General features: G+C 67.4%; 1 protein-coding gene across 1 annotated transcript in view; it reads left to right on the forward strand.

Annotated features, from left to right (window-relative positions):
• Positions 1-1,209: 1,209 nt before the first annotated feature.
• The window catches only part of JPH3 (junctophilin 3), a 59,957-nt gene continuing 34,652 nt past the window's right edge, over positions 1,210-26,514 (forward strand). Inside the window, exons 1-2 of the mRNA XM_062177540.1 lie at positions 1,210-1,630; positions 20,312-21,089. Coding sequence (XP_062033524.1) covers positions 1,249-1,630; positions 20,312-21,089 — 1,160 coding nt within the window. The 5' untranslated portion in view covers positions 1,210-1,248. The remainder of the gene's footprint in view (positions 1,631-20,311; positions 21,090-26,514) is intronic.

Below are 26,514 nucleotides of genomic sequence, written 5' to 3' on the forward strand. Positions count from 1 at the left end.
TGTACCTGTTGGCCAGGGCGCAGGGCGCACGGAATTCGGGTGACTTCGGGGTAGCCCCACTTGCACTTAATTTACGGGGGGAGAGGGCGGGATTCGCCAAATACACATTTTTCCGAGGCGAGCGCCCCTCTGCCACCACGCTGGGGCCGCAGCTGCCCGGGAGAAGACGCATGGGTCGTTTGTCTCGGCGAAAAACCACCTGTGTCTGCAACCAGCCTCTGCAGCGAGTCCGGTCAGGGCCAGGCGGCGCGGGCGGGAGCCCCGAGGAGCGGCGGTGCGCGGGGGAGGCCCGGGGCAGGGGCTCCCCAGGCAGCCCGACTCCACCTCCCGGCTCCCCGTAGGGCGCACAGAGCGCCCTGGGTTACGCAGTTCCTGTCCCTTTAAATCTAAGTCCCGGGAAGGCGAGGCTGGGGCGCCCCGGCTGGACCCCTGAGTCCAGGCCCACGGCGCCCCTGGGGACTCGGGGGGCGAGCCGGAGGGTGGGGGCTGCGGAGGGCGGGGCGCCCCGCGGTCCCCGCCGGCGCGCCGCGCCCTAGGCCCGGCCGGGCAGCGCCCCTCTCCGGGCCGTGCGCGCGCGGGGGGCCGGGGGCCGGGCCGGGGGCGCGCGGGCGGGCCGGGCGCGCGCGAGCCGGCCGGAGCGCGCGAGCCGGGCCCCGAGCGCACGCCGCCGCCGCCGTCGCCGCCGCCGCCGCCGCCGCCCGGGCCCGCCGCATTGCTGCTGCTGCTGCCGCCGCGCCCCGCGCCCGGCCGCGGCCCCCGACATGGTGCAGCCGCCCGCGCCGCCGTCCGTGCCGCCGCCCGTGCCGCCGCCGCCGCCGCCGCCGCGCGCGGGCCCCGCCGCCGCCCCCCGGCGCCCGCAGCGCGGCAGCCGCAGGTGGGGGGCCGCGGCCCGGGCCTGAGCCCGCGCCCTCCCCGCGGCCCGCGGGCGCGGGGCCCTGGCGCTGAGCAGAGCCGCGGGCACGGCCGCGGCGCTCCTGCCCCCTCCCTGCGCCGCCCGCCGCCCCTCCCCCGCCTCCGGTCCCGGCTCCAGCGGGAGCGCGAGACGCCGGCCGGGCTCCGCGGCGCAGCTCGGGGAGCGTCGCCCCCGGTGACTTAGAGCCCGCCGGAGCCCGCGCCGCGGCCGCCGCGCGTCCGCTCGCCGCGCCTCCCCCAAGCCGGGTCGCAGCACAAAGCGGCGGCCGGGACTCCGGGCTGGGGCTCGCCTCGGGCTTTTTCACCGCGTGCGGCTCCGCGGACCGAGTTTCATGCATGTCCAGTGGGGGTAGGTTTAATTTTGACGATGGAGGGTCCTACTGCGGAGGCTGGGAGGACGGCAAGGCGCACGGCCATGGCGTCTGCACCGGCCCGAAGGGCCAAGGCGAATACACCGGCTCGTGGAGCCACGGCTTCGAGGTGCTTGGCGTCTACACCTGGCCCAGCGGCAACACGTACCAGGGCACCTGGGCGCAGGGCAAGCGCCACGGCATCGGCGTGGAGAGCAAGGGGAAGTGGGTGTACAAGGGCGAGTGGACGCACGGATTTAAGGGGCGCTACGGGGTGCGGGAGTGCACGGGCAACGGAGCCAAGTACGAAGGGACCTGGAGCAACGGGCTGCAGGATGGCTACGGGACGGAGACCTACTCGGATGGAGGTAGGTGCTGCGGGGGCTGGGGGAGGGCGGGTGTGCGGGGCTCGCCCCTTCTGGTGATCCCCGGGGAAGTTGAGCTGCTCCCTGCGCATACCACCCATCTCCCCGAGGGCTTGCGGCCCTTGGCTACAGGTTGCCTCTGCCTGGCGGGGGGCAGTGCCCCCGGGCCAACAGCCAGGTGCTGGGTGCACGGAGCCGGCCTGGGGCTGGGGAGCTGAGCCGTCTCCAGGGTGCATCATCCAGTAGCAGGCCAGAGCCCTGCGGAAGGCCCCGCTGGGGCCTGGCCGCCCCTGTGCTCCACCAAGGCTGGGCCCGGGGCGGGGGGCTGCCTGAGGGCCCCCTCCCCTGCTGACGTTGCCCCTTGGTGTGTGGGGGGGTCAGGCCCCAGGCTGCTGCTTGTTTTCCTGCCGCCCCGGGGCCGCCCTCAGCCCTGAATCAACCCGAGCCAATGAGAAGGGAGCGGCGGGGGTGCCAATCCCAGCCCAAACAGCAAGGCAGTAAACTTCCAGGTGGTTGGACCGGAGCTGCCGAGGGAGGGGGAGGCCCATCTGTGTAGCCGGAGCCCAGGGATCTCGCCTTTCAGTGGCTGAATCATGTCGGTTGTTGAGGGGACCGCGCGCTGTGCCTCGGCTGGGAGATGCCTCCACATTCCGGGCAGAGCCTGGTGCCGGAAGCCAGGGAGCCGCCTGCCGGGAGCGGGTTTCCAGGCCGGGAGCCTCTGGCGGCTCTGCAGCTGCCCTGGTGTCTGGACACCCCAGCCTGCGCTCCTGCCAGCCCCGCGTCTGCCTCCGGGGAGCAGTCTGTTCCTGGAAGCCAGACCCCACACCATCCCGCCTCCCAGACGTCCCTCCCCCATTCCGGAGCGCTGCCTGGGAAGGCAGTGAGCGCAGCCGTGGCCTGCGCTGCCGCCGCCAAGCAGCGAGATCCTGGGCGTGCATGTGGCCGCCCTGCCTGTTGGCTGCCTGGGAGCCCGGGGTGGGGAGCACTGAGCACCTGCTGCCGGGCCACGCCGAGTGACGGAGGGCCACATACTAATTATTATTTTGGCTTATGCAACTGAAGGCAGGTTTGTTATTGCCCAGAGCGGAGGCGGAGTCTGGGGCAGTTAATTATATAATGCTCCTGCCTGTCAGAGCCGTGCCCAGCCCCAGTCCCAGGCGGCCTCTTCTGTGCTGTGTTGTCTCTCGGAGCAGATCGGAGAGCTTCCCTCACCCCGGGGTGCAGGGCCAGGCGCAGCAGAAGGCCCTGCCTGGGATCCAGGCGTGGGCCTGTGCGTGCGTGCGCGCGCGTGTGTGCGTGTGTGTGTGTGCGCGTGTGCTCGCACATGCAGGCACAGCGAGGCCCAGGCAGCAGCTGTGGGTGGCTGAGGCGGGCGTGCGAGCAGCTTGGCGCTCCCAGCCGGGCTGTTGGGGAGCCCAGGGCCAGTTGGCGCCCCTGGGCTGTGGCCCCGCTGCTCTGCAGAACGCTCCTGCAGAGGGGCTCTCCACGGAGTCTGCCCGGGCACCTGCACACCTGCTTCGTGGCCTAGGAAGCCCAACCCACACGGGGCCTGGGGAGGGGAGGGTCTCGGTCGCAGCCCCCTCCAGTGTCTGTGTGCATTTGAGAGTGAGCGTGAGTTCCTAGTGACCTCTAGTGACCTAAGGACTTCTTTCCTTCATTCAGAAAACATTGCTTGAGCACTGACTGTGACCAGGTGCCCCATGCCCTGGGGGGAACGACCGGGGCAAAGCGGGTGGTGCAGAGGGGTGTGGCCGTCGGCCAGGGCTAGCGAGTCTCTGGTTCTGGGGCCAGCCGTGAGCCCAGGGCCTGAGGGGGGACTTGAGCATTGTTCCTTTCCGTGGACGGACCCCCTCGGGCTGCTTACCCCTCCCCCAGCCAGCCCCAGGAACGTTCCTCTTCCCAGGGCACCATCGTCCCCACATCCCGCCGGGTTAGGTCCATTTTGCGAGTGAGCTGGGGACATGTGAGCCGGGTCCCCCGTCTGCCCGAGGCCTCCTGGCTCAGCACTGCCCCTCCCGGGGCAGGGGGCAGTGCCCAGAGTGTCACTGTTTTCCCGAGGGACCGTGGGCCTCTGCTGTCTTGGGGGTGCAGGGAGGCAGGTGCACCTGCAAGGCTCCAGCACGGGTCTCTGTTGGCGGGCGACATGGCGCCGTGGAAAATTGGAGTGGCCCTACTGGCCTGGGACAGTCAGGCCCAGACGTCCCAGGGCTTTTCTGGACTGTTCCCAGCTTCTCAGGAAGGAGGTGACTTGGAAACATGAGCCCTCAGGGTGTGGCATTCGGCCCAGTGGAACAGGGGCTCCGGCTGTCTCCCCTGCCCCCTGGGGGGCACCCCGGGAAGCACGTTCCTGACTCCTGTCTGTCCCTTAGCTGGAGAGGGGCGCTCTGGGCTGACATCAGCAGTGCTCCTGAGCTCCCTCAGCCCGGCTCCCAGCACTGACGTTGGGGAAGTGGAGCCTCGCATGAGTAACGCTTGGTGGCAAATGGAGTCTGCGTTTGGCTGGCATTGGAGCGGAGACTGGGGCCTCCTCCCCCCACCCCGGCTCACCCTCCCTGGGCACGGAGCACAGAGGAGTTGCTTCCTGATGCGTGCCAAGCCTTCTAGTCTGTTGGTGAGGCCTAGGGGTGTGGCATGGGTGCCGGGTTTGGAGCTGTGGCCCTGGCGTCAGCCCGCGTCATGACCCTGGGTATGTTCCGGAACTTCGTCCTGAGCTGCTGTCTCCCCACTTTCACAAAGCGCTGGTGGTTCTGGTAATGTAGGTGAGGGCGGAGAACGCAGCACGTGGAAGCCCGGCCATCGTCCACCATCATGCTTAGCCCGGCCATCGTCCACCATCATGCTTAGCCCGGCCATCGTCCACCGTCATGCTTAGCCTCACGTTCAGTGAGCCTCGCTTGAAACAGTGGTGATCATGAGGACAAGACTACCTGGAGGTATCAGCTGCTGTGTGCCGGGCAGGTGCCAGGGTTTGCGTGCGCCGAGGCATTGCATCCGTAAGCTTCCGCAGGACGGACGGCCCCTTCTCCCATTTTGCACCCTGGGAAGCGGAAGCTGCCTTCAGATGAGCCTGGGTGGAACCCGGGTTCAGGCTCCAGGGAGCAATTCCAGTCTTCTGCTTCCTGGTGCCAAAGATGCTTCTTCCACTTCCGTACGCCCCTCTGGGGTCCGGGAGCGGAGTTGTAGGCACATCCGTGCACAGATGTGCAAACTCTAGGTCCCCCTCTGGTTGCACCCCCACCCCCGGGCCCCTGTGCTGTGCATCTCCGGTCAGTGCTTCCCCCTGAGGGCTTGGACACAGAACCCCGGGGACCAAAGGTACCCTTTTCAACATGCATCTGCCCACACCCCGAAAGACTGAGTCATCACGCCCCGGCCTCGCCCCCTCACACGCAGGTCCCGCTCACCGGCCCAGATTCCGCAGCCCACACACATCGCACACACCCACGGCGGGCTGCAGAGCCGCACAGGCGCCTGCGCACACATGCGCACGACACACAGCTGCCGCACGGCGACACATCCCGTGCGGTTGCCAGCACGGCCTCGCACACCCCTCAGCTCTGTCCAGCCCGAGGCACGGGGAGCGGTCGTGGGCTGTGCTTCCGTTGTAAACACACCGTGCTGTGCAGCCAGCGCCACCACCCAGCTGAGCGCCTGCGCCCCGGTGTCCGGGTGGTGCTGGGAGGAGCAGTGGACCTGTGTAAATGGAGACGCCTAGGAGGAGGGCGCAGTCCGTGGAGTGGCAGAGGCTCCCTTCTGGAACAAGAAGTTCGCCCCTGGCAACCGGAGGCAGAGCGTTTGCTCAGCCCGGCAGCCCCTGGCAGGGGGCTTGGAAGGAAACAGCAGATAACCGGTTACAGGAGCAAGAGGTGCCACAGGGGGTGCCCTCGCCCCACTCGGCCCTCATGTGAGAGGAGCCTGGGGCGAGCTGGTGGGGAGCGAGCAGCCCTCCCTGAACCAGTGGTTAACACGCCCACCCCAGGGGAGAGAGCTCTGCTCCCTCTCTCTGAGGACCCTGGCATAGGGCGGGGGTCCCCTTGCATGAGGTTTTTTTTTTGTCTTCCTCAGTTTGTTTCTCCCGGGCCTCCAAGGCTCTAGGTGTGGCCAGCTGTCAGCTGTGAGCTGATGGTTTTATGTGACCGGGTCCTTGTGGCCTCAAATGATAAAGATAGTTACCTTCGTGAGTACATAGAGGGGCGTGTGTGTGAATTGCCCTCCGTGGTCCACCTCTCTCTGGGCCAGCCACTAACTCAGCTGCTGGTTTCCTGGCTCGTTAGATGGAGCCCTGCGTGGGGGTCCCGGATTTGGCACCGTCCTGGGGCTGCGTCTCCTGTCTTCATCCAGGAGAGCAGTGAGGCGGGATTTCAGCACCTTGGACAGCGCTCCCAGCCCCGCCGGTCTCACGTCCTGCCAGCCTCCAGCTGATCGGATCTCTTTAAGCCAGACTGCGCCTCCCTCTCGCCCTCACCTGTGACCCTGCAGTGAGCTTCACCATCAGGCGTCTGCCTGGCCCCCTCTGCTAGTGGGTGGGGCCCAAGCTCCAGGAAACACCACCACTTGGGGTGCTTGTTTCCACCCCAAGACCATCCGTCTTCCTGGAAAAGCAAAGGCCTGCTGGCACCCCTGTGTCCTGGTCACTGAGAGAGCAGCTCTTAGCAGAGAGCAGAGGGCTGGGAGCCGGGGCCGGGGCCGGGGCCGGGGCCGGGGTAGGAGTGGGAGCCGGGGCTGGTGCTGGGGCTGGGGCTGGGGTAGGAGTGGGGGCGGGGGCCGGGGCTGGGGTAGGAGTGGGGGCCGGCGCCGGGGCCGGGGCCGGGGCTGGGGTAGGAGTGGGGGCCAGGGCTGGGGTAGGAGTGGGGGCCGGGGCTGGTGCCGGGGCTGGGGTAGGAGTGGGGGCCAGGGCCGGGGCTGGGGCTGGGGCTGGGGCCGGGGTAGGAGTGGGGGCCGGGGCCGGGGTAGGAGTGGGGGCCGGGGCCAGGGTCGGGGCTGGGGTAGGAGTGGGGGCCGGGGCTGGGGTAGGAGTGGGGGCCGGGGCCGGGGCTGGGGTAGGAGTGGGGGCCGGGGCTGGGGTAGGAGTGGGGGCGGGGGCCGGGACCAGGGCTGGGGCTGGGGCTGGGGTAGGAGTGGGGGCCGGGGCCAAGGCTGGGGCTGGGGTAGGAGTGGGGACCAGGGCTGGGGCTGGGGTAGGAGTGGGGGCCGGGGCTGGGGTAGGAGTGGGGGCCGGGGCCAAGGCTGGGGCTGGGGTAGGAGTGGGGGCCGGGGCCGGGGCCGGGGCTGGGGTAGGAGTGGGGGCGGGGGCGGGGGCGGGGGCCGGGGCCGGGGCCGGGGCTAGGGTAGGAGTGGGGGCCGGGGCCGGGGCCGGGGCTGGGGTAGGAGTGGGGGCGGGGGCCGGGGCTGGGGCTGGGGTAGGAGTGGGGGCCGGGACCAGGGCTGGTGCCGGGGCTGGGGTAGGAGTGGGGGCCGGGACCAGGGCTGGTGCCGGGGCTGGGGTAGGAGTGGGGGCCGGGACCAGGGCTGGTGCCGGGGCTGGGGTAGGAGTGGGGGTGGGGGCCGGGGCCGGGGCTGGGGTAGGAGTGGGGGCGGGGGCCGGGGCCGGGGCTGGGGTAGGAGTGGGGGCCGGGGCCGGGGCCGGGGCTGGGGTAGGAGTGGGGGCCGGGGCTGGGGCTGGGGCTGGGGTAGGAGTGGGGGTGGGGGCCGGGGCCGGGGCTGGGGTAGGAGTGGGGGCGGGGGCCGGGGCCGGGGCTGGGGTAGGAGTGGGGGCCGGGACCAGGGCTGGTGCCGGGGCTGGGGTAGGAGTGGGGGCCGGGGCCGGGGCCGGGGCTGGGGCTGGAGCAGGAGTTCTAGAAGACCTGTGGAAGTCGCTGTGAAGTCTGAGGTTTGCAGTGCCCCGGCTGTGTCCCGTGCGGCTGTAGGTGTACAACCGAGGGCAGACAGGAACGGCTTGTCTAGGGCAGACATGGGGACATTCCCCTCCATTCTTTATTAAGATTTTTTTAAAAATTTAGTTGAAAGGTGGAGTTAGAGACAGAGGGAGAGAAAGATTTCGCTGTATCCTCCATCTGCTGGTTTACTCCCCAGATGGCATCAATGGCTGGGGCTGGTCCAGGCCAAAGACAGGAGCCGGGAGCTCCATCAGGGTCTCTTGTGGGTGGCAGGGGCCCAAGCGCTTAGGACATTCTCTCTTTTTCTAGGTGCATTAGCAAGGAGCTGGATCAAAAGTGGAGCAGCCAGGACTCGAACGGCACTCCTACGGGATGCTGGAGTCACGGGCAACAGCTTAACCTGCTGTGCCGTGATGCCGGCCCGTCCCTCTAGTCTGCATTGGCATCCATGGACTTTTCATCTGGTCCAGCCTTTCCCAGCACAGTGGCCACTTGGCTGTTTAGGTTTAAGTTCATTAAATGCAATGCAGTGTAGAAGTCAGCTGCTTGGGGGCTGGCGCCATGGCTCACCTGGTTAATCCTCTGCCTGCGGCGCCGGCACCCAATATGGGTGCTGGGTTCTAGTCCCAGTTGCCCCTCTTCCAGTCCAGCTCTCTGCTGTGGCCTGGGAAGGCAGTGCAGGATGGCCCAAGTGCTTGGGTGCCTGTACCCACGTGGGAGACCAGGAAGAAGCACTTGGCTCCTGGCTTCGGATTGGCATAGCTCCGGCTGTAGCGGCCATTTGGGGGGTGAACCAACGGAAGGAAGACCTTTCTCTCTGTCTCTCTTCCTCACTGTCTAACTCTGTCTGTCAAATAAAAAAAGAAGTCAGCTGCTTGGCTGCACCCTCCAGCTTCCATCGCTCGGTATCCGTGGGTGATTCACGGCTGCCACATTGGACAGCACAGAGCTAGAACGTTCCACCAGCCGTGCGCTCTGCTGGGTGCCGCTCGGACGGGCGGGTGCGTGTCTGCTGGTCCTTGCTGTGCCAGGGACTGCCGCAGGCTGGCGCTCGGTGAGTGGGATCACTCGGTGAGTACCTGTGGTTGGATGCGTCCTGCAGACACGCGCGGTGGGGTTTGGCGGTTCCACTTCCCACTGTCGTTTCACACGTCCCGTTCGTGGTGAGAATGTCACACTGGTCGTAGTTAAAGGGCAGTGCCTCCCCGAGACCCTGCTGTCCACAGCCGGCCTCAGCTTCGATGTCTGTGAGCGGCTGTGTGGTCGCTCCCCGGTCAGCTGTACTGTCGCTGGGAGGGACAGCCGGGTCTTCCCTGAGCACGGCAGGTGGTGGTGAGTGACCTGCAGGCTGCCGGGGTCCCCTGCTGTGAAGTAGGCGGGACACGGAGTCATGGGGACCACATCCTAATGAGTGGCGCCCACGGCAGAGCCAGGAAGGACAAGCAGGAGGCGGGGCCTCTCGCCCGTCTACGCTGCTGCTGTTTCCCTGGCTCGACTCGCAGGGGCCAGAGGTCAGGGCACAGCGCAGGGGCGCTTGGGACGAGCCCAGCGAGCGTTGCTGTGGCTTCCAGTACGACGAAGGCCGGGAGAAACACAGACACACAACAGATAAAGCCCAAGGCATGGGAGGCACGGTGTCCACCAAAAGGAATTACGCAGCCTGGACGGGGACGGGTGGGAGACGCAGATCTGAACCGGTGTCCTCTGGTCGGCCCCCGCGGCTTCTACAGGTCAGGCGGGCGAGGGCTCCAGGCGGGGAGGGACACGCTGCGTCCCGGGGGGGAGAGTTGAGTCTGGGAGGGGAGGCAGGGTGACTGGCATCCCCAGACTGTCTCTCCCCTTGTAGGAGGCGTCTTCACCCTCGGCCTCAGTTTTCCCGTCTCTGTGGTGGACTCATACCAGTTTTTCTTCTTGACACATGCTGTATTCCTCCCCTCCCCCAAGAATGTCACAGGTGTCAGAGCCCCAGGAGGGCTCCCTGGTGCACGGGCTCTGAGAGAGCCGGGAGTCGCCCTGCTGCTGCCGCCGGTGCTTGGGCCTGTGCAGTCTCTGGCTGGCGCTGGGCCCGGGCTTCCCCGACGGGTGTGTCAGGACGGAGCGGGCCCCGCCCCTCAGTTTCCAGGTGTCACTGTTTCTGACAAGTTTCTGGTGCTACTCTGGAAACTCCACTTTGAGAACCATGGCAGTAGGCTGGTGCCTGCCGATCCCAGCCACACCTTAGGGTCCCCAGATCCGATCCCACCCACCCAGAACGTGGAAATGCAGGCTCTTAGCTCCCCACCCCGCAGGCCCCAGGGTTGGAATCTGCGAGACGCCGTGGTCCCCTGCGTGGGGCAGGTGCAGGGCACCATCTGGTGACTGCTCTGCCCAGCGTGCTGCTCCAGGTGGTCTGGGGGCAGCCTGGCCTTGGGATTCTCTTTTTGGGTTTTTAAAAGACTTTGTTATTTGTTTTTATTCATCTGAAAGGCGGAGTGGCAGAGAGAGACAGAGATCTCTCGTTTTACTGGTTACTCCCTGGACGCCTGCAATAGCCGGGGCTGAGCCTGGCTGAAGCCAGGAGCCAGGAACTCCAGCCAGGTCTCCCATGTGGGTAGCAGGGACACAGGCGCTGGTGCCATCACCTGCTGCCTCCCGGGGTGCATGCCAGCAGGAGGCTGCATTGGAAGTGGAGTCGCCAGGACTCAAACCAGGCGTCCAGAGGCCCAGACGGCAGCTTTTGAGATCGCTGTGGATGCCCAGGCAGCCGCAAGAGACTGCCAACGGGGGCGAAGGCGTCACTCGGTGCCACGATGCTGACACGGACATGAACAGGGCATAGGGGCGAAGGCGTCACTCGGGTGCCACGATGCTGACACGGACATGAACAGGGCATAGGGGCGAAGGTGTCACTCGGGTGCCACGATGCTGACACAGACATGAACAGGGCATAGGGGCGAAGGCGTCACTCGGGTGCCACGATGCTGACACAGACATGAACAGGGCATAGGCACCGGCCCTGAGGCCCCCTCCCATTGCCTTTCTGCTAGCCCTGCCGACTCCCCGAGCCCGGCCACGGCCGAGCTGTGCCCAGTTCTGCGCTTGTCTCGTTGGGAGTGCTCTGTGGGTGGCTCACAGGCCTGTGGTCTTTGGGGCGTGGCTTTGCTCACACATGCCGGTTCTGAGCAGACTCGCTCAGGGGTCTGTGCCTCAAGGACCTCTCGGGGGGTTCCCGTGGGAGTGCTTTTCTGAATGGGGTGCTGTGAGCTTCCCTGTGCCACGTGCTGGGTGGACGTGAGCCTGCGTCTTTGTGGGGGTAAATGCCCAGGAGCGCCGTCGCTGGCCCACAGGGTGGCTCCTCTGGCTGCCGGGAGGGCAAGGAAGCGGGGCCCGAGCGGCTGCAGGCTGGGGCAGAGGCCGGGCCGGGTGGAAGAGACGGTGGTGGATCTGCCGGCAGTGGAGGCGGGAGGGAGGGCAGAGCCCTGGCTTTGGGGCTGGTGCTGGGGGTCTCTTCTGTGACAGAGGGGACCTCAGAGGAGGCAGGTGCAGAGCCCGAGCTACGCTGGGGCTGTTTGGTGTGAGCAGCTGGGACAGATACCAGAGGGGTCCCAGGGCTGCACAGTGTGGCCAGGGAGGGGCAGGGCTGGAGATGCTGCACAGGCGCCCGATGGGCAGGCCATGGGCAGCCAGGGGAGCCGGCGGTGCCCTGCAGGCCAGGGACTCTGCACTTGCTGGTGCCTGGCCGTCCTCACGCTCCCGCTCCGATGCCTGGCGCTGGGAGGGTTCCGGTCACCACAGCCCTGGTTGCCACACTTCCACTCCCCACTCTGTGTCCAGGAGGTTCTGTGTCGGGCCTGCTCCCTGGGAGGTGACGGGTGGCACCAGGGTCGCATCTATCTCTGGGGAGTACGGTTTGCAGACCATGAAGCACCCCCATTGAGCTGTAAGTTCAGGGGTCTTCCGGATGCTTCCGGAGTTGTGCGCCATCGCCCGATCTAAGTGCAGCCACCTGACCACCCCAGAGAAGCCCGGCGTTCGCAGCCACTGCCCGACCTGGCCGCCCCGTCTCCTCTCTGCCTCTGCCCGCTGCGGACGTCTCCCGGGCAGAGTCGGCGAACGCGGGGCTGTTGTGGCGCTCGGCGCCGCTCCCGGGTCGGTCCACAGCAGCTTGGATCGGAGCTTCCTTCTTGTGGCTGAGTGATACTGGGCCGTGTGGCTGGGCCGGGTTTGTTTATCCACTCGCCTGCCGCTGGGCGTGTCGGCGGTGCAGGCAGTGCTGCTGGGAGCATCTGCACACAGCCCCCGGGGACACTGGCGTGGAATCGCCAGGTCAGGCAGTGACCCTGTGTCACCTCTGGGGACCCAGCAGGCCGCTGTCCACAGCGGCTGTGTCGTTTTCTGCTCCGCTGGCTGTTGTGCCAGTCTCTCCGAGCCCTTGCACCCCCTGCTGCCGACAGCCTGGTGGGGGTGCGGGGCGTCGCCCCCCCTCCCCCCCGTGCTTGCTGGCTGTGTGCTTCTCTCCTCCGTAGCAATGTCGCTCGGACCCCTGCCACCTAACACCGGGGTCCCTTGTCATCTGGTTGCTGAGCTGTGAGCTTTTCTGGGCCGGAGACCACGGTGGGTGCTCACCTTTCTCCTGCCCCCAGGGCACCCAGTGGGTGCTCACTGAGTGCAGGCCGGCTGGAGCCAGGTGGCTGCCACCTGTCGGAGGGAGCCTGGGCTCAGCAGTCCCCGTCCTGCTTCTCCCCGAGGAGGCTGTGGTCACTGCTTTCAGAGGACAGCAGGAGGCCTGGGGAGAGGCGGGCCCACATAGGCCTTCTATTGAGCACCTTCTGTGTGCCGGCCACAGGCTGGCAGAGGGCCGAGGACCTTGTGGTGCTGTTGGACTTGCGACTTGCCAGGGACTGTGTCCACCAGCCCGGCTTCCTTGTCCAGCTGATCTGATGGGGCGAGGAGGGGGCCGGGGAGAGCAGGGGTGTGGCTGGGGCCTGAGGGAAGCTTCTGGGGGTGACATCTGAGTGGAGACAGGTGAGATTGGGGGGATGGAGGAGGGCCAGGGTCCCCCAGACTTTAGGAGAAGCAGAGGGAGCCGGGTCACCAGGGCACAGGAGCACAGGGGTGCGTGAAGGGGCCAGACCCTGAGGCCCTCCGCTTCACCCCCTGGGGTACACAGACCAGTCCAGCTGTTAGAAAGCGAGAGCCAGGTCTTCGGCCACAGCACCCTGAACGCAACGCGCTTATCTCACCTGCAAACAAAAGCCAGGAGGAAGAGCTGGGACACCCAGCTGCCAGCCGGCCTGGAGGGAGCAATGCCTTCATCACCTGCAGCTCGGCCAGCAGCGGCAGCGGGGACCTGGGGTCCCTGCCCGGGGCTGTGTCCACACCGCAGGGCTCAGCTGGTGTGGCCGGGCTGCGCACCCCTGGGGACCTCAGAGGGGTCAGCTGCCAGGTGCCAGTGACCGCGAGGTGCTCACAGGGACAGGGGAGGAGAGCGGGGGAGCTGGAAGACAGGGAAGGGGTGGGAGACGGAGTGGGATGGGGGGAGAGGGGAGTCTGAGTGGGAGGGGTCAGGGGCCACAACGGCTCCCTTCCCTCTCCCCTGTGCGTTCAGGCTGCCGTCTGCACGTGTGCGCCCTAGCAGGGGCTGCGTTGTGTGCATTTGACCCTTGGGTGCCCTGGGCATCCCTCCAGGCCGTGGCCTTGGCATCCTGGGATGTCTCCTGCTCCAGGCTGGGCACGAGCCTGGCGCCAGTGTCCAAGGGGCCGCAGGGGCCGGTGTGGGGGTGTGGGTGCCGCAGCCCTTCGCCTGCTCTACCTCCACCCTCTCACGTCCAGCTGGGTGGGCCTGGGTTCATCTGGCCCAGGACTGTGGCTGTGCCGCGGGATGCCTGCGTGCGCCGTCCTGCACCTGTTGCTCCCACAGTGACCACAGCGCTGACACCTGCTCTAGTTTAAGGAACGCTGGGTTTCAGGTAGCAGTTAGTGGATGTCTCCCAGCACACTGAGTCTGTCATGGACCCCTCGGAGTCCACAGAGCCCAGGTGGGGGCCCCTGCCTCTCCCCCTTGGGCACAGGAGCTCCGTGGGCCATGGCCTGCCCCACTGCACGGCCCTTCTGGGCAGACTTTGGGGTGTTCTTTGGAGGTTTGGGAAGAGCAAAGCTTTCTGGGAAACCCACATCCTGCCAGAGCCCCCAGCACTGGGACGGAGGAGTATGGTCATTGACGGGGGTCCCGGTGTGGACAGTGTACCTGTGCCATCAGCAGCAGGATGGAGACCCCCACTCCCCTCCTCGGGCAGACGCAGGGAAGGCCCGGGCTGGAGCTGTCCCCAGCACTGGGACGGAGGAGTGTGGTCATTGACGGGGTCTCGGTGTGGACAGTGTACCTGTGCTGTCAGCAGCAGGATGGAGACCCCCACTCCTCTCCTCGGGCAGACGCAGGGAAGGCCCGGGCTGGAGCACTGGGACGGAGGAGTGTGGTCATTGACGGGGTCTTGGTGTGGACAGTGTACCTGTGCCGTCAGCAGCAGGATGGGGACCCCCACTCCCCTCCTCGGGCAGACGCAGGGGAGGCCCGGGCTGGAGCTGCCCCTGCAGCCCCGTTGGAAAGAGGCTCTGGTATCTCACAAACACGCACACGCACAAGCTATGTTGACATGTATCCATACGGTCCCCCCACAAAAGCGTCCAATTCAGTGGCTCCTGGGGCTGTCCAGCCGCCACCACATGGATTTCGGAAGATTCTCAGAATCTCCGTACGAAACCCAGCCCGTGGCCCCCCCCCCCAAGCCCAGGGCTGCCTGGCTGCTTCCTGGTCTGGCTGCCCGTGCCCCACCCCCTGGCTGTCCCCCAACACCGGGGATGCCATTCGGTCAGCCCCCGTGAGGGCTCTGGTGCACAGGTGAGGACGAGGTTCTTGTTTCTAAAAGGTCTATTTATTTATTTCCAAGAACTGAGAGAGAGAGAGAGAGACAGACAGACAGATAGAAAGGTCTTCCATCCGCTGGTTCACTCTCCAATTGGCTGCAACGGCCAGAGCTGTGCCAATCTGAAGCCAGGAGCCAGGAGCTTCTTCCAGGTCTCCCATGCAGGTGCAGGGGCCCAAGGACTCAGGCCACCTTCTACTGCTTTCCAGGCCATGGCAGAAAGCTGGATTGGAAGTGGAACAGCTGGGACTCGAACCGGCGCCCATATGGGATGTGGCGGCTTTACCCGCTGCGCCACAGCAACGGCCCCCAGGGGAGCTCCTAAAGCCCCGGGGTGTCCAGGCCTCCCGCAGCCCAGGGCAGTGTCCGGGGCTGGCTGGGTGGTATCAGGAGCTCACACGCTGAGCTCCCCAGGTGGTGCTGGGGGAGGCTCTGCTCTGCCCGAGAGCCATGGTCCTAGCCTGGAGGGGCATCGTCCTCCCTGAGTGGGGCCCCGAGGGGCCAGGGTGAGCTCGAGAACCTGCCTTTCAGCCAGCTTCAGGCAGCCGCAACCCAGAACCCCCCACCCCCGTGCCCCCGCCAGGCCCCTAACTGGCAGGTGAACTCTGTGTGCGGGCGTCAGCCACGAGCTTTGCATGCAGGGGTCCGTCTGTGCCACACAGTGACCCCCCCCCAAGCAGATGCTGTCATCGTCCCATGTTTCCGGAAGGGAGACGGAGGCCTGGCAGCTCGTCTGACAGCAGCAAGGGTTGGGCAGCCTGGCTGCGGCCACCCGGCTCTTCATTCCTGGGCTCGGCCCTGGGACTTTGAGGGAAACCATTCCCACCCGCATTTTGTAGGTCAGCAGTTCTGCCCAGGGTCACGGCCAGGCGGCCGGGGGAGCAGGACCTGCGCTCAGACCTGCCCACGTCTGCCCGCTGTGGCCGAGGGGCTTCTCCTTGGAGGGGTGCCCGCCCCCGGGGGCTGTCTCTGCTCAGGTGTAGACCAGCAGCACCGGGGAGTAATGCAGGCCACCTGCCGGCCCTGCCTCCTGCGCCTCAGACCCCGCCCTCAGGCAGGCGTGAGCCCCTCGTGCTGGGCGCAAACGTGCTCCCAGAATGCACAGGGGCAGGCAGTGTGGGTCCGGGAAGGGCAGGGCTGGGGCTGCCCCGTCCTGGCCTGCCCCTGCCCCCCCTTCCTCGCCCACAGTGAGAACCAGCGGGAGTGGTGGTGGGAGTGGGGGAGCCGAGGAGGAGTCCGGGGCCTGTGCTCACAAGGCCTGGCTGGACGTACAAGGGGCCGGGACCCGGAAGCCGGCCGGACGCCCAGGTCCTGCACACCTGAGCCGCCCAGCCGGGAGAGGCAGCCGCTCCCCTGCCCCAGGACAAGACTGCGTGCGGCGAGGGAGCCCCGAGCTGCCTGGGTGCCTCTGTTCCGGGTGAGCCCTCCTGCCAGTGTCCCTCTGCATCCCAGGCGTGTGAGTGGGGGCCCCGCGGGGGTGCCAAGACCGGAGCCAGAGTCGCTTCCCCTTCTCGGAGTTTCCGTGGGCTGCGAAATCACACACACCTGCCGTGGGGGCTAGCGCGTCAGGTTGTGCCTCAGTGTGTGCATCCCTAAAATGGGTCTGACAGCGGAGCCGTGTCTGCTGGGGTCGGGTGGAACCGGGCCAGTGGCCCACAGAAGCCCTTAACTCACAGGTTGCACTGTGATCCGTGGGCAAGTCGGGGGGGCTTGTGCTCCCTGGGTGAGGTTGGGAAGATCGCGGGCGGCCAGGGAGTGTGGGAGGGGACAGTGTGGAGCCACCAGCCCTGCAGTACCCACCTGGGCGGCTGCAGACCAGCCCCTCGTAGACTGCCCTGGGCGTGCCCCGTCAGCCTGCCTCTGTTAGGGAGGTGAGACAGCGCCCGCGGCTGCGCCGAGCTCTGCAGGTGGCCGAGTGGGGAAGAGGTGCGTGTGGCCTTGCCTCTCAGAGCCCCGTGTGCCGTCGGGAAACCACACCGCCTGGCGCCGGCTCAGTACCGGGGGCACCGCGCTCCGGGTTCTTGGCTTTGTCTTCCAGCCCTGCCGGCAGCCTTGGCTTCAGCCAGCTCGCTGCTGCTCTGTGGGCACTCGCTGGTTCTGCAGGGGGGTCTCGCCTCCTGGGGACCTCAGCAGTCCCCCTCCCCCTCCCCGTGCAGTTGTGGTCGCTGTCTCTTCCCTCTGAGGATTTCTCCCAGGACCCTTGGCTGTCCAGGGAGCAGAAGGCTGTTGGGGGCTGCGTGTGTGCCCACCTCTGGCTGGGCCGGCGTCCTCAGGGCTCGGGCTCTGCACCGTCTCCCTCCTGACCCTGTGGCTCGTCCTCAACTCGGGGGAGGGCACCTCCCGCTCAGCCCTGTGCTCGCCCTGCCCCTCAGCACCCTGTGGGGTTTCCTGGTGCTGTTTGCCCAGGGGGTTCTGCAGGAGGGGTCCTCGGGAGGGAGGGCCCTGCTCCTGATTGGCTGTCACTCTCTGTCCCGGCCCTCCGCCTGTCCTAGGGCTCCAGGGTCCCTGGTCAGGGACCGAGGATCCCGTGTGTCTCCAGGGCTGCCGTGAACTGGCGCTGCCCATGGGGTGCAAACAGCAGGGGCCCAGTTTTTGGTGCTGCAGACCCCAGAGAGGTGGCCCCCGTGTGCCGCCCCGGGGTCCCTTCTCCAAGGATGGGCGTGTAAGGGGGGCTCTCCAGCGGCTCCATCGCTGCCACCACCTCTCCAGAGACCCTGCCTGTGGGTCCTGGTGGGGTCGGGGGGAGGTTGGCAGCTCAGCCCGCATCGAGCAGATGCGGCTGTTCTGAGCCCGGCTGGAGACCACACGTGGTGCTCTGTGGAGCTGCTGGCGACGGGGGAGGCGTCGTTCCTGCCCTCTTTCCAATGCCAGTTTATCCAAAACTCTACAAGTGCCAGCTTCTGACCAGGGCTGGAGCTCCGCACTGTGTGCGAGCAGCGAGAAATGACTTCCCCGCATCACAGGGTTCGCTGTGATTTATACTCTCGTGAAAGATTCATGCCGCGGACTATTACGCAGCCATTATTAACGAGGGAGGAAGAACTGGAGGAGGGTCATGATCTATTTAAAGAGGAAGGTTCCGGAACACAGCCCTGCTGCACGCGCTCTGACGCCCGTTTGAAACAGTGGCGTCGCCTCCCTGGTCCTCTGAGGAGGGAAACCGAGTATGGGAGGTGTGCAGGTCCTCCTGAGACCCAGCGGCTCAGCCAGGGCCACCTGCCCCGATGCCAGCCCCGGGGCTGAGCCTCGGCCGCCTGGGGGCCACCTGCCCCGATGCCAGCCCCGGGGCTGAGCCTCGGCCGCCTGGGGGCCACCTGCCCCGATGCCAGCCCTGGGGCTGAGCCTCGGCCGCCTGGGGGCCGCCTGCCCCGATGCCAGCCCCTGGGGCTGAGCCTCGGCCGCCTGGGGGCCACCTGCCCCGATGCCAGCCCCGGGGCTGAGCCTCAGCCGCCTGGGGGCCACCTGCCCCGATGCCAGCCCCGGGGCTGAGCCTCGGCCGCCTGGGGGGCCACCTGCCCCGATGCCAGCCCCGGGGCTGAGCCTCGGCCGCCTGGGGGCCACCTGCCCCGATGCCCAGCCCCCCGGGGCTGAGCCTCAGCCGTCTGGGGGTCAGCTGCCCCTTCAGCCCTCGCTGTAGTCCGCTTCTTCCTCCTGGGGTGGCTGCAGGGCCAAACCCACGTCCCTGTCCTGGGACTTGCAGCAGACTGTGGCCGCCCCACCCCTTCCCCACCCTGGAGGTGGACCTCGGTTGGAGCTGGGCCCCGCCCTCCCCCATTCCCTTGCTCGGCTCCACCCCCTGCCCGCCCGCTCGCCTCACATTCCCCCTTTTCCTGGAACCCGCCCCCCCACAATGGATCCTGGTCCCTGGGTTCCAGTCTGATTCCAGCGGCTCTTAAACAGCTGCTGCAGTGCGTGGTACCCACTGCCCCCCCTTGGCGCATGGGAGCCTCAGGACCATTGTGGCCAGGGGCGGCTGGCCTGTGTGTGCGGCATGTGGGAGGGGGCTTCAGCAGGGCTGGATCGGGTCGGATTGAACTGGCGAAGAGGGGGCCGGGGAGCTGGGGTGGGGGTTGTGGGCAGAGGCTGCAGGGGATGGGGACAGGCCAGGGCCTGGGCTCTGTGTGGGCCACGCTTGGGGTAGGACGTGGCAGTGAAGTGCCACCCAGGCCGGCACAGCAGAGTGGGGGCAGCGAGGCGGTCTGGAGAGGTGTGCCCTGTCCAGCCCCTGCCCCACCGCCAACCCCACCTGCGGAGACACGAGAAGCCGAGCGTTCACGTGCCATTGCCTGGCTTTGAAACGGTGGCTCTGAGTCAGCATTTGGTAAACCCTCTGTGCAGGGCAGGTGGAGCTGGCACAGCGGTGAGGCCCAGCTCCCGGGCTGGCGGTCGGCAGTGGCCACCACAGACACCCTCTCCCCACAAAGCCGTTGGCAGTCGGCAGGGCAGAGCGTCCCTCGGTGCGCTCGGTGCCGGTGACTCGTGTGGGCCAGGCTGGGGCTCGCTCACTGCCGCAGAGACCGGTGTTGTGAGCTTTGGTCCGCGGAGGGTCGTGGTGGGTCAGCAGCTCACCCGCGGTGTGATGGGAGGGGCGGGGACGTGTAGCCACGTCTGGTAGTTGATCCTCTACACCCCGCTGTGGGGAGCCGCAGGTGACGAGAGGTTGGCCCTTTTCAGCCACGTGCAGGTGTGTGGTGTCCGTGAGTCCACGGCGCTGTCCAGCATCCCTGTGGCTTCCAAAGCCCGCCCGTTCCCCGCCATCCCAAAAAACTCCGTGGCCTTTGAGTGCCGACTCCCCGTCCTCGCTCCTCCCTGTCTGTGCCTCCCAGCCTCTGGGAGTGGCCTGTCATGCTCAGGTGGCGAGTGCTGGCCGGTGCCGGGAGCCCTCCCGTCACGTGGCTGGCAGGTGTTGCCCTGGGGGGAGTGACGTACCCAGCCCTGGGCGCTGGGGGTCTTCACTCCTGCTGGCGGCTGCTGCCAGGGGGCCGGGAGTGCGAGCTTCCATTCCCACCTCTGCTGCTTGGGTTTCTCAGCTCTGCTGATTGTGGTGCCCAGGGGTCAGGGGTCACGGGCCACGGCACCTTCCCCACGCCACCACGCCCCCAGTAGTCTGTGGACTCTTCCTTGGGGAGCTCGCTGCCTCCCGAGCCCCCACCCGCGTGCCTGCAGCTGCCCTACAGCCTGTTTGGGGGTCACTCACCCAGGGTGCCCGTGCCCCTACTGCACCACAGACCCCGGCCCCTCCTGGGAGAGGAGGAGGGAATCTGGCGGGGGTGGGGGTGGGGGCAGGGGGGCGGCAGTGCCCTAAGCTAAACACACACCTGGGGCAGCACCTGCCCCTCCTGTCCCCCACCCCTCCCCTCCTCCCCCTCCCCTCCTTCTCCCTTCCCCTCCCCTCCTCCACTTCCCCTCCCCTTCTCCTCTCTCTCCCCTCCCCCTCCTCCCCCTTCTCCCCTTCCCCCCTTCCCCCTTCCCTTCTCCCCTCCCCTCCTCCCCCTTCCCCCCTTCTCCCCTTCTCTCCTCCCCTTCTCCCCTTCCCTCCTCCCCTTCTCCCCTTCCCTCCTCCCCTTCCCTTCCTCCTCCCCCTCCTCCCCTTCCATTCCCTCACCTCCCCTCCCCCTTCCTCCCCCTCTCCCCCTCCTCCCTCCCCTCCCCCTCCTTCCCCTCCCCATCCTTCCCCTCTCCTCCCTCCTTCCCCTCTTCCCCCTCCTCAGCCTCTCCCTCCTCTCCCTCCTCCCCCTCCTCCCCCATTCCCCTCCCCCTCTTCCCCCTCCCTTCCCATCTCCCCTCCGCCTCCCCTCCCTCCCCCTCCTCCCCCTCCTCCCCTCCCCTCTCCCCTCCCCCTCCCCCTCCCCTCCCCCTCCCCCTCCGAGGTCCATGCGCTCACCCCGCTCTCCTCGTCTCCCCAGGCACCTACCAGGGCCAGTGGGTCGGCGGCATGCGCCAAGGCTACGGCGTGCGGCAGAGCGTCCCCTACGGCATGGCGGCGGTCATCCGCTCTCCTCTGAGGACGTCCATCAACTCCCTGCGCAGCGAGCACACCAACGGCACCGCGCTGCACCCGGACGCCTCCCCGGCCGTGGCCGGCAGCCCGGCCGTGGCCCGCGGCGGCTTCGTGCTGGTGGCCCACAGCGACTCCGAGAGCCTCAAGAGCAAGAAGCGGGGGCTGTTCCGGCGCTCACTGCTGAGCGGGCTGAAGCTGCGCAAGTCGGACTCCAAGAGCAGCCTGGCCAGCCAGCGCAGCAAGCAGAGCTCCTTCCGCAGCGAGGCGGGCATGAGCACCGTGAGCTCCACGGCCAGCGACGTGCACTCCACCATCAGCCTGGGCGAGGCGGAGGCCGAGCTGGCCGTGCTGGAGGCCGACATCGACGCCACCACCACCGAGACCTACGCGGGCGAGTGGAAGAGCGACAAGCGCTCCGGCTTCGGCGTGAGCCAGCGCTCGGACGGGCTCAAGTACGAGGGCGAGTGGGCCAGCAACCGGCGGCACGGCTACGGCTGCATGACCTTCCCCGACGGCACCAAGGAGGAGGGCAAGTACAAGCAGAACCTCCTGGTGAGCGGCAAGCGCAAGAACCTCATCCCGCTGCGCGCCAGCAAGGTCCGCGAGAAGGTGGACCGGGCCGTGGAGGCGGCCGAGCGCGCCGCCACCATCGCCAAGCAGAAGGCCGAGATCGCGGCTTCCAGGTAGGACGTGCGGCCGTGGCCCCGGCCCTGGGGCGGGCGAGGGCGTCTGTGCCGCGCGATGGCGCTCGAGGAGGTGGCTGTGGTGTCGGCCGCGGGCTCAGCGAGGGCTGATGTCCACGCCCCCATGCCCGCGGCCCAGGTCCCCGTGGAAGCCCCTGGCTCTGAGCAAGCCGGGTTACAAGTGCCACGTGAGACGGGCTGTGTGGATTGGTGGCTTCCCCGCCCGGGCTGTGGGAGGTTGGTGGCTGTGGGACGCCGTGTGGCTGCGGGTGGGTGCCAGGTGGTGTAGGTGCCCTCGGGGCTGGGAGGCTGCACAGGTGGCACAGGCTTCCCTGGGGTAGGCCAAGGGCTGCAGGTGGATGCTCCTGGGCTGCACTGTGACCGAGTCCCCTTACGGCTTTGCCAGGAAAGCTGAGAGCCCCAGTCACGTGGGGCCCTTGGGGTCTGCCCTGAGCGTCCTGGCATGGGGCGGGCAGCTGGGACCTGCTGTGGAGGCCAGGACACCCCCAGGTTTTCTGGATGATTCTGCACCCCCAGCTCAGGGCAGCTCAGCCCCCCGGACCCCAGTGCTGTTTCACAGGGAGCCCCTGTGGCTCCTGGTGGGGACCTTGGACCCCCAGTGAAGAGCTAAGGTGGGGCCAAGGCCTGGGGGGAAGCCCATTGCTCTCAGTGTCTGCGGCACTGGGGGTGGAGTGGGTGCCGCCCCAGAGGCCGAGAGAGAAGCGGAGTTGCTCCCTGGGCTTCGGGGCCCCTTTGTGTCCCCCAGGGCTGTCCAGACAGGAAGTTAAAGGTGCGGCCCTTAGGCCCGGGCACCCGGCGGTTTAAGAACAGATGGAGTCCGTTGGTTCTGCGCCTGGGAACGTGAAGCTTGCTCCGTGTGGGAGGGAGGAAGCCACCGAGGGAAGAGGCGCCGGCGGCCGTGGCCGATCCATGTCCCCAGCGCTCGCTGCCGTGTTCCCGCACGGCCCCTTTGTCCAGCTGTGGCCCTCTGAGCTTCCTGGGAGGGAGGTGGTCGATGGGGTGGGGGCCAGCTCGGGACTGAGTGCCTCTAGTGAGTCACCAGCCCCATGGGGCGCTGGCCAGCAGCCTTGGTGTGGCCGCGTGCACCTGTGCCTCCTGGGACGCCTGGGCCAGGTTTTACCAAGTGAACAGAAGGGCGGGGCGGGAGGGGCTGGCGTTCGAGCCCAGGCTCGTCTTCTGCACAGATGGGGTCACCAGGAGGGGCCGGCGCTGAGGGTGTTGGGGGTGTCAGGGAGTGACGTGGACCCCTGGTTCCAAGGACCCAGGAGTAGGATTTTGCATCCAGCCCCTCAGTGAGATAGGGACTGGCCGACTGAAGTGGTCACACCCGCCACCACTGCCCACCTGCTGGCCCTGAGACGTGCAGGGGTGGGAGGTGCTGCCCGTGTCCGCTCCGTGCCCTCTGTCCCCTCCTGGGCGGGTCTTTAGCTCAGCAGCACAGCCTGGCACCAAGAGTGAGTCTGGGAGAGAGATGCTGTCGGGCCCTCCCCCGCACCTGCTTCTCAGAGACCCCTGGGCCCTCATCCAGCTGGGTGAGCCCCCGGCAGGCTGGGCCATCAGGAACCAGTGGGGCCGAGCGTGTGGCTGGAGCTGACGGCATTGCCGCTGTCACTCCCTGGCCTGCTGTGGCAGGTGTGGCCCCAGGGGTCTCAGCCACTACGCCAGGCACAGGTGCCTCTCTGAGCTTACGGGTGTGGCCTGCCCTACCCGTTCCCTGGAGTCACCCCCGGGAGGCGGCGCTGTGTCCTGTGGCAACGTGAGGCCAGGCCTCCGTTCCGAGCTGCAGACTGGAGCTGTGTTTCCTGCGTTTTCTCAATGGGTTTAGAACACGGCACAAAAAAAAAAAAAAAAAAAAAAGAAAGAAAGAAAGAAAAGAAAAAAAAAAGCCAGGCTGGAACCGAGGCCGCCGTCCTCGGGAAGCCGGCAGCTGAGTGGCTGTGGGCACACGGCCTCAGGGCCCCCGCCACTGGAGCATGAGTGCCGCGGCCACGTGGGGCTGCAGAGTGGCCAGCCCTGGGCAGACCGGCCCCAGGCGGACTCTGCCACTGTGCTGGCCTGGACATTGGGTGTGGGGGGCTGGGCAAGCCATGCAGCGGTGAGCTGTGACCTTGTCGGAGCAGCCCAGCGGGAGTGGCTGAGTGGGGTTGGCCCTGCGCCTTCCGGCGGGGGTGCGGCGGGCCTGGAGCTCTCGTCCTGAGAGCAGAGCTGCTGACGACCAACCTGTGTCCCGTAGCCAGGGCAGCGAGAGCCGGGGTCCTCCCCAGGGCTGGGGTCCGAGTCCTGGAGATCTCCACGTGATTCATGAGGCCCGCAGAGCTTGTGGGAAGGCAGTAGCCGCCTTGCCCCCAGACTCTGCAGGGGTGGGGGGAACCCAAGAACCTGTGTCTCCTCCCCCAAGCTCCAGACGCTGGTGCTGTCATCGGGATCCCCAGGCCGGCCACCTGGCCGAGGAGACATGGGGCAGGGGTGGGTGAGGGAAGGTGGTCCCGGGCAGGGCAGGGGTGGGTGAGGGAAGGTGGTCCTGGGAGGTGGGAGCAGGTGCAGCCGCAGCCCTGGGGGGCTCCTGCTTTGCTAGAGCCACACGTCGGACACTCGGCTCCCCACCCCCCGCAGCCCCCCGCCAGCGCCCAGCTGCCCGGGCAACTCGCCGACCCCAGTCTCCTGGCAGCTTGTCCCTGCTCTGTGCTGGCCAGGCACGCACAGTCTTCCCGGGCCCGGCTCTCATCCAGAAGGTGCCCAGGTTGCCCGGCTGGCCGTAGAGCAGGCTCAGAGAGCACCTGGCCTGTGTGGTGGCCACACTGCGAATGCTGGCGCCAGAGCTCCCAGCCCAGACAGGGGCATGGATGCCCCCGGGGTCTGACTGGGAGAGGGGGTCCGTTGTGGCCGCTTTGCCCCCTGCTCTGCCGGCTCCAGGTTGGGGAGGAGTCTGGTGCTGTGACCCCTCGTCATGTGTGCCGAGGGTGCAGGAAGCCAGGGTGCCTCTGGGGCCCCACAGGGGTCTGGTGAGGAGACCCCCGCCTGGCCATGATGCCGCCCACAGACCTGTTGCTGGGAGGAGAGGCGGAGGAGGGTGGGCTCTGTCTGCGGGAACAGGAGCCCCACGGGGCTGGGGCTGCGTCTGCCCCTGGGCCCGCGGCGTCTGCTCCATCGCTGTTCTGTGGGCGAGGGAACCATGACCGCTGAGGCCCGCTTCCCCAGGGAGCCGCATCCCTTCCTTGAGTACCGGGGACCAGGAGGTGGCCCTGGTGTTGTGACCGAGTTCACAAGGGACCGAGAAGGAGGTGCCCACGCCACACCACGCCCCAGTCCTCCCCAGAGCTCGCCGGGCCTTCTCCTTCTTGGGCTCACAGATGTCCCAGGGTGCCAGGTGGGCGCTCCTGGGCCCGGCGAGCTGGGCTCCTGGTGGCTTAGCCCGGTGTGGGTGGGCGGTCGCCAGTAGCAGGTGCTGGATCCCTGTGTGGCCTCCACAGCTCCGCCCACGGCACCAGGCCCACAGCCAGGAGCTCAGAGTCAACCGTGTGCCTGGGGTGATCCCCTGTGCTTGGGGCATCGGGCTGGGGTGGCCAGGAACAGCGCTGGAGAGGCCGGCTGTGCCTGGTGTGGGCAGGTGGCGGGAGCGCGTGGAGGTGGCCCTGTGGGTGATGGTACTCGCAGCAGACCTGCATGCTCACGTCCGTGGTGCTTGGCTGACCATGCAGGGGCCCAGGTCCCCGGCGCCTCCACTGCCCCCAACCCACGGAACACATGGGTGATGGACCAGCCGCGTCCCCAGGGCACCTCGTGGGAGGCTGTGGACGCCGCCTGTTTGCGGCTCTAGGAAGCGGGGTCGTGACTGATGGCCGTGTTGTTGAGTTTCTCCCGAGCAGACTGGATGACGACCCCCACAGACCAGGTCCTGAGCCCTGGCGCCTCGTGGGCAGAGGGGGCTTTCCCTGTGGGGTTAAGGATTGCTTGTGGGGCCCAGAATCGTCCCAGGGTCCCACGGCAGGGGGGAGACGGCACAGCAGAGGCTCCGCTGTGGAGTTGCAGGTGGAGGAGGGGCGAGAGAGCACGGGGAAGGCCAGGAACTGCCAGGAGCCTCCGGGAGCTGGCCTGCCGCGCCCAGCCGTCAGCCCAGGGAGGCTCGGTTTGCTCTCTGACCTCTGGTGTCCAGGAGAATAAATGTGCGTTTTAAACCAGTAAGGTTGAGGCCATTTGTTCAGGCAGCTGCAGGTCACTCGGGCTGGGGACGGTGCCTCCCTCCTGGCCCTGTCTGGTGGCTGCTCAGCTCCCAGGCCCTGCAGCTTCCTGCCTCCACCGGAGCGCGGGCCCATCTGTCCTGCCGCGGCCTGGGGACGGGCGCGGGAATGCTGGCGGTGACGGGCCCGAGGCCTGCCCCCAGGGCTGTGCCTCGGAGTCCCAGAAGTCCAGTTTGTTTGTTTGTTTCCAAGAGTGAGAGATCTTCCATCAGGTGGTTCACTCCCCGATGGCTGCAATGGCCTGGGCTGTGCCAGGCCAAAGCCAGGAGTCCAGAGTTCCCTGAGTCCCCGGCATGACCACAGGGACCCAGGGACTTGGGCCATCTTCTACTGCTTTCCCCAGTGCGTTAGCAGGGAGCTGGATTGGAAGTGGAGCAGCCAGGTCTCAAACCAGCCCCATGTAGGATGCCAGTGTTGCAGGTGGCGGGTTAACCCGCTGTGCCACAGCCCCAGTCCATGATCCAGTCTTGACGTTGGGTGCATATTTGGTGTCTCGGAGGCACCTTTGGGCTGGCAGGTGTCGGGGCCCTGGGGAGCCAGCTCCTGCCCCCACATCCTGGTCCTGGTCCTCGCCCTCGCCGTGGGTCTGGACTGACCTCATGTGCAGCTGCCCGCCGGTCAGCTGGGGCGCGAGGCCTCTTTGCCTCATCCCAGGGCAGCTTCCACCCGGCCTCGGGAGGCACCTGGGACGAGAGGCAGGCGGCCATGTGCGGCAGACCCGGGCCTGGGGGTCTGGGATTCCCCGGGCCCGTGGGATGGGGTCTTCCCAAGGGAAGCTGCTGGCACTGAAAAGGCCCCAGGGGAGACCCCGGTGCCCCAGGGCTTCTCCCCCGATCCAACCCCCAGCCTCTCCCGGGCTGGAGTCCGTTCCTGGCCCCTCCACTCCCGGGAAGCAGTTCAGCTGTTTGCTCTCTGGCCATGAGCGAGAGGCTTCAGCTTGGTGGGGGGGTGGGTGGCAGTGTGTGCCTGCGGGTCACAGGGGGAGGGTGTGGTCAGGCTGCCAGCTCAGGCCCACACACCAGTGTCGCTGGTCACTGTGGCCATCGCCAGAGCCTCAGCACAAATCGCTGGGCACCGATTACTCAGCACCCTTGGACACGTGCACTCCTGCTCATGCCTGTAGGTCCCAGAGCCCAGACTTCGTGCCCCGCTGTGCCCAACCCACG

Source organism: Lepus europaeus, chromosome 19, assembly GCF_033115175.1.
Source record: "Lepus europaeus isolate LE1 chromosome 19, mLepTim1.pri, whole genome shotgun sequence".
In the NCBI taxonomy this organism is placed as follows: domain Eukaryota; kingdom Metazoa; phylum Chordata; class Mammalia; order Lagomorpha; family Leporidae; genus Lepus; species Lepus europaeus.